The sequence below is a fragment of the Berghia stephanieae genome, chromosome 14 (genome assembly GCF_034508935.2).
Source record: "Berghia stephanieae isolate SIO BIC M18660-M18661 chromosome 14, UCSD_Bste_1.3, whole genome shotgun sequence".
In the NCBI taxonomy this organism is placed as follows: Eukaryota; Metazoa; Mollusca; class Gastropoda; order Nudibranchia; family Aeolidiidae; genus Berghia; species Berghia stephanieae.
The window spans coordinates 23704848-23712347 of NC_088373.1; the positions used below are offsets into that span (position 1 = coordinate 23704848).

Consider the following 7500-nt stretch of genomic DNA (forward strand, 5'->3'; position numbering starts at 1 on the left):
GAACGGTTGGAATGAATTGGATTTTATGTCGAATGTGATGTCGAGGAAGTCAACTGTTTTTTTTTTTGTTTGCTTCTATCGTGATTTTCAAATTGTTGTTTTGGAATATTTTACAGATTTGTTTTTTGATGTTTTCGTTCGCTCTTGGTCGTCTGTTGGTTATAGCGAGTCCGTCATCTCTATAGAGGCCGATGTATGTGTGTGTATGTTGCAGTTGTGACAGGATGTAGAGTCCGACCAGTTCGCATGTTTCAGCACCGTCGAACGAACCCATTGTTACGTCGAAATCATTATGTCGCTTTGTCCACGGCGTGTTGTCATAGTATAGTGTGCTGTGCTTGGTGTGTTTGATGATGTGTTTTTCCTCTTCTGTGATGTTGGTGTATTTTGCTGCGAATTCCAATGCTTTGTTTAGTAAGTCTGGAGTGATGGAGGGGTAAAAATCGCAAATGTCGAAAGAGATGAAGGTGCAATTTTCTTTGTTTTGGATATTTTTAAACCATTCAATGACTTCATCGGTGTTTTTCCACTGGTTGAATTTAGTTGCTTCTTTGACGTTTTTATTTATTTTTTCTAATATGTTTTTGCTGATTTTTCCAATTTCAGAATTGTATGGATTTATTAGTCTACATTTTGTATTATTTTTGAAGTCAGGCTTGTGATCTTTTAATGTGATGAACGCTTCTCTTCTTGGTGCTATATCGATTCTATCGCTAAGGTCAAGTCTGTTCGCTATATTCTTATCTTCTTTTGTGATCTCTTCGGTTCTATGTGTTCTGTCTTTCTTATAGTCTTTGTTGATTTGTTTGTGTGTCATTTTATCATATTCCTCAGGTGTCATTTTATAATAGTTGTTGGATTTGTCGGCTGGTATCAGAAGTTGTTTTTCTTTGTTTATTTTCTTCACATCGTTAGTCAGTTGGTTTTGGAAGTTGTTATTTTTGTTTTTGAACTGTACACTTTGAATGAGATCTGAAAGTCCGTCTTCTAATTTTTTTTAATTCAGGTATTGGAGGGGGTGAATTTGTAGAGTTGAAGCCGTACGTTATTTTGTGGGTGGGTTCTAAATGTGGGTTCAGGAAAAAGAATGTTCTCCATCGTAGATTCTTGACAAATGTTTCTGTTCTTGCTATTAGTGATTTAATGTAAGATTTTCCGTTGCAGGTAGGAATATTCTTTGTAGAATATGGGAAAGTAGTAGGTTCGACGGTGCTGAAACATGCGAACTGGTCGGACTCTACATCCTGTCACAACTGCAACATACACACGCATACATAGGCCTCTATAGTGATGACGGACTCGCTATAACCAACAGACGACCAAGAGCGAACGAAAACATCAAAAAACAAATCTGTAAAATATTCCAAAACAACAATTTGAAAGTCACGATAGAAGCAAACAAAAAAACAGTTGACTTCCTCGACATCACATTCGACATAAAATCCAATTCATTCCAACCGTTCAGAAAACCAAACAACACCATTAGCTACATTAATAAAAAAAGCAACCACCCCCGTCCCGTCATTGAAAACATACCAAAAAACATAGCACTGAGGGTGAGCAAACTTTCGGAAAACAGAGAGATATTCAACGTCGCAGCCACCCCCTACAAAGAAGCACTCACAAAAAGCGGATACAACACACCATTTGAATACACAGACGCCTCCCTCTCATGTAAACCCCAACACACAAGTGAAGAACGTAAAACAAGAAAACGACACATAACTTGGTTCAACCCACCTTTCGACAAAAACGTCAGCACAAACATAGGACAGCAGTTCCTGAAGTTAATTGATACACACTTTCCAAAAAACCACAAGCTACATAAAATTATCAACAGGAATACCATAAAAATAAGCTACTCGTGTATGCGCAACATAGAACAAATAATTTAAAGCCACAACAAAAAAATATTAATAAACCACCGACAAGAGCAAAACCCACCCACCAGAAAATGCAACTGCAGAAATAAAGAACATTGCCCGCTAAACAAACAATGCTTAGAATCAAGTTTAATTTACCAAGCCACAGTCACAGAAACTAAAATAAACAAGCAAGAAAAATATGTAGGACTAACAGAAAATAATTTCAAAACAAGATACAACCTCCACACCTCAACATTTAGAAACACTAACAAAAAAACATCCACAAAACTCAGCGAACATATTTGGAAATTAAAAGACAACAAACTAGACCACAACATTTCATGGAAAATTTTATCTAAAGCAACAGGATACACACCAACATCAAAACAATGTAGCTTATGCCTGGAAGAGAAATATACTATAATCAAACACCCTCATGAAGCCACACTCAACACGAAAAGTGAGATGTACGGAACGTGTCCACATCGGCGGAATTTCTTGTTAATTAACTTTAAACCGGAACCACTTCAAGAAACAACAACAGTCAACAAAACAACTCAGTCCTGACGATGGCAAATTAAGCCTGAAACATTAATGTACACTGTCTCAAACATTGTGGTAAATATTTATAAAAAATAATAATATATATATATATATATATATATATATATATATATATATATATATATATATATCTAATTAGATAGCTATCTATTTATCTATCTATCTATCAAATTATCTATCTATCAATTTATCTATATATATATATATATATATATATATATATATATATATATACATATATATATATATTTATCTAGCTATCTATCTATCTCCCTTTCTCTCCCTCTATCTATCCATCCCTCATTCTATCTATATATCTATCTATATACCTATCTATCTATGTATCTGTTATTATGTTTATACGCCTTTCCATTAATCTTTCTATCCATATTATTGTTAAAGGCAACAAAAAGGAACATCCAGAGCATAAATTGAGCACTCCTGTAATGACGTGATCATCTTCCACAAATATATATATATATATATATAATATATATATATATATATATATATATATATATATATATATATATATATATATATATATATATATATATATAGAATGCAAATTTTCACTCACATTTTTGTGGCCGAGACGACTCGTTTCTGTGTTTTCCACGTCTTCAGTCGGCGTAATTCATTGTAATGTCCGTAGAAAAGTTCTTACTCCAAACTAAAGTTGTTTCGTTGTGTAGTGGGGATTAGTGTTGATGTGTATTGTGATGTGCTCTCATTGCTTATAATATGAGTGTGTGTGTGTGTGTGTGTGTGTATGCGTGTAGGTGTGTTGTGTGTGGTGGTTATCAAAACAAGACTACGAAATGGCACTCAAACAGAGCGGATATACCTCAACACTGAAATACAAAAATTTGACACACGCCACAACACCAAAACAAAACAGAAAAAGGAATATAATATGGTTCAACCCGCCGTTCAACAACGCAATCACTTCAAATATCGGCAAGCAGTTCCTTGCACTCATCGACAAACACTTCCCGAAGAACCACCGTCTGCACAAAATAATCAACAGAAACTACGTCAAGATAAGCTACAGCTGTGCACAAAACATGAAACAAATCATTACCAACCACAACAGACAAATCATATCCGAACCCAACAACATCAATACAAATAAAGACAACTGTAACTGCAGAAAGAAAGACAATTGCCCTCTTAAAGGAAACTGCCAAAAAAGCGCCATAGTCTACAAAGCCACCAGAACCACTGATAACACCGCATCAAAATACATCGGCAGCACAGAACCCCCATTCAAAACACGATACAACAATCACAAAGCCTCCATAACACATGAAAGCAAAGCAAAAAGCACCAAATTAGCAATGCACTATTGGGAACAAATAAACACAAATAAAACACCAACAATAACCTGGGAGGTCGTCAGGCAAAGCAGCCCCTACAGATGCGGTGCTAGAAAATGCAATTTATGCCTGACAGAGAAACTGGAGATATTATTGCACAACTACAGAAACAATAGCACCTTAAACAAAAGATCAGAACTGATGACAATGTGCAGACACTCTAACAAATTCAAGCTCAAAACTCAAAAGGCCAAATAACACCCCCTCCCCCCCCCTCCCGACCCCATTATACCCATCCTCCCCCTCTCCCCCCCCCCCCCCTCTCTCCCCCCCCCCCCCCCGCTTCTTCCCCCCCCCCGTACCTTCGCCCCCCCCCCCGCCTCCCCACGCAACCACATTCCACAACACTATCACACACACATGTACACACTACACACAACACACCTACACGCATACACACACACACACACAAACACTCATAATATAAGCAATGAGAGCACATCCCAATACACATCAACACTAATCACCACTACACAACGAAACAACTTTAGTTTGGAGTAAGAACTTTTCTACGGACATTACAATGAATTACGCCGACTGAAGACGTGGAAAACACAGAAACGAGTCGTCTCGGCCACAAAAATGTGAGTGAAAATTTGCATTCTATATTAGCTCTAACCATCATTATCGAGCACTTTCGTACCTACAAGTACCCACCAACACTCATAAATATATATATATATATATATATATATATATATATATATATATATATATATATATATATATATATATGTGTGTGTTTATAGGATTCCACACAATCTGCACTAAACAGAAAAAAAGAAATATTTAACACATGCCCACACATACAAAACATACGATTACTACCAACGATCAATTACCCACCTCAATAATTCTATATAAGTATGTACCACACCCCTTTGCACATCACACACGCATTCATACAAACTCACAAATATACATATTATGTTGTATATTGCTATCAATAAAATGTTCTAAAATAACAACTTTACCGGAATTTTAATGTTTTAATTACATCTCAAATCATAACCGTTTTGAGTTGGTCAGTTATAAATATTAATTTAAAAAAATATTTTTTTTTAAAACAAAAAATTATTCATTTCAAATGTATTCATTCCATAGGATAAATTTGTCTTTAGAGTCTATTCCGAGGGAAGACGGGAATAATTCAGGCGTCAGCCACAGTGCAGCGCCGCATTTTGAGCTAGGGCGAGGTAACTTGCTAAAGGCCACACAGCGGGTGATCGAACTCGATACCTTTCGGGTACGAAGCAAAGACCGTGCGGTTGCGTTACGCTTTCCGATCCCATCCTTTACATACTCTAGATATCACGTCATTTTGTTACAATTTAATATTCTGACAGATGGCCCAAAAGTGTGATTGTTTTATTGTGAGGTCATCACTGTAAGAACTAATTGGAACACGGTGTTTAAAATTAAAACGAATTATTTTAGCATCAATACTGATCTTAGCGGTTTTTACAAATAAAAAATTAATAACAAAACCAGATAATAGTTTAACAAATTATGTTTCCATATTTCAACAGATGGGCCTGACGCTGTGTTGATTGGAATTGATCAAGACAACACAACAAAAGAGCGTGCCATGTTTTATTGTGAGGTCAACTCCTCCTCTGTAAGACCTGATTGGAATACAGAGTTTCAAGTACTCGAAAAAGATACGTTGTTCAACCATAGTTACACAGTCACTGATCATCAAACTAACTCAACTCGGGACTATTATGTGTTCTACACGACCAGTATCATCAATTGCAATTTTACAGCTGAGTGTGTTGTAAACAACACCAAGATTGAAAGTATTGGAGCTCTCTCCAGAATGGAATACACTGTAAAAGGTAAGGATGTGAATTTTAACCTTATTAACTTGAGTGCTGAGTTAGCAATTTAGATACATAATACAACCATTGACAAGAACACACACATACAAACACATTTTTCACAAGGACAATAAATGACTGGAATGTGCTTCCATGCGACATAACGAACGTTGAATGCTTAGAAACTTTCAGAACAGTTTGCTCGTCGAAGTAATCAGTGTCTGTTCTCTGTTTTGATTGGAATGTAACTGAACATTTGCAGTGATGAGCCCAGGGGGGCTTTTGCAAAATGATAACATTGACGATTTGAAGATTAGAGTGTTTCAGAATGAAGAATACTCTATGTACTCCATCCATTGACCTATATTTGTGAAATTAAAAAAACAAACAAACAAATTTAAAAAACCAACAAAACTATCAATCGGAATGCCTTAAATCCACGCGTACTTATTTACGGGTTTGATAATTCAAATCACGATGGGCTCATTGTTGTAATGGGAATACTCTCATACCAACGCAAAATATTTTCTATGACAAAAATGTTAAATCAAGCCCCTAATTACGTTCCGTTATCAGACCAACAATTATGTGCATGTACTTAAACCTACCTTCACATATTTGAAAAGAGGTAAAAACACTTTTTTGATTGCAAAATGAATTATCAGAGTATGAAATTATGTCAAGCCATACCCTTGTACTTCTTTCAATTTAAAAGAAAATAATTAGACAACATTAAAGCCAAATAGTATATTATACCTTAACCTTTGGTAAGATTAGCACAGTGTGACATTTAAAAAAAAGCAAAAGCGAAAAGTTAAAGTATCAGAATCTCTTGTTATTTGCTTTTACATTTGATTCCAAGAGAAAATATACCTCTTCAAATGTCTCATTTTGAAGACAAACTTCTATTTCAAAAATCACGTATTGTGCAATAAATTCAGGCAACCATCCTTGATAAAAGAGAAAGAGTTAGATAATAGTTGCTTAATAAGTTGATCCAACACAAAACCGTTTTGTGACAATGAATAACAGTTTCTTTGACGTATTGGCATTTCTGAAAAATATATTTGGCAACCCTAATTCCACGTATATCGTGCTGATTGTAGCGATGTGTTATTTATACGATTTTTTGGGTCCAAGATTTCTTAGTGTACTTAGAATAATAGATGTGTCACAAATATTTTAAAACTTGAGCTTTTATATAACGCATTATCCACTAAACGTGCTCAAAGCGCTTTACAAGGGGTCCCTAGCCAACAGCAACACGTAACATGTAGTACGCGACATGATGTCTGTTACATATTTTTCGGACAGAGACAACGCTGTTAATGGCCAGGTACTCTTTTTACACCTACGTACGGTGAGAGAATGTGAATAAAGAGCCTTTTACAAAACTCAACTATGCGCCGAGCGAGGCTCGAATCCAGGACCTTCCGATCCGAAAGCGAGAGTCATAATACTACACCACATAGTTGCACATTTAGTTTTCATGAAAACATTTTCTTTACTCTGCCATTGAGATATTTGTGGGCGTGATCTCATGACCTATATTTTCCATCGCTAGAACTACCATCAGCCGAGATTACTAGCTGCCCCATTTATGAAAGGACCACTCCAGGAAAGACTATGTGGGTCCAAGCTAGACAAGAAGAACCAATTAGTTGTGGATGTAATCTGACCAGCTCAGGGTTTCCAACGTATTGGTCACGGGCTCAATGGGTTGATGGCAAAACAGGAGTTTTAATCCAAGAAGACAATTCTGAAGCTGATCTTGACTACACCAGAGATTCAGAGGGTAAGTATTTGTTCTCAAAATACTAGAAATTCAATGAGTTAATTATACTTCCTATATCGCTAGAATTTAGATGAGTT

General features: G+C 36.0%; 1 protein-coding gene across 1 annotated transcript in view; it reads left to right on the forward strand.

The window, feature by feature from the left end:
- Positions 1-7500, forward strand: part of LOC144959546 (uncharacterized) — a 38809-nt gene that overhangs the window by 5309 nt on the left and 26000 nt on the right. Inside the window, exons 6-7 of the mRNA XM_078892161.1 lie at positions 5338-5646; positions 7193-7423. Coding sequence (XP_078748287.1) covers positions 5338-5646; positions 7193-7423 — 540 coding nt within the window. The remainder of the gene's footprint in view (positions 1-5337; positions 5647-7192; positions 7424-7500) is intronic.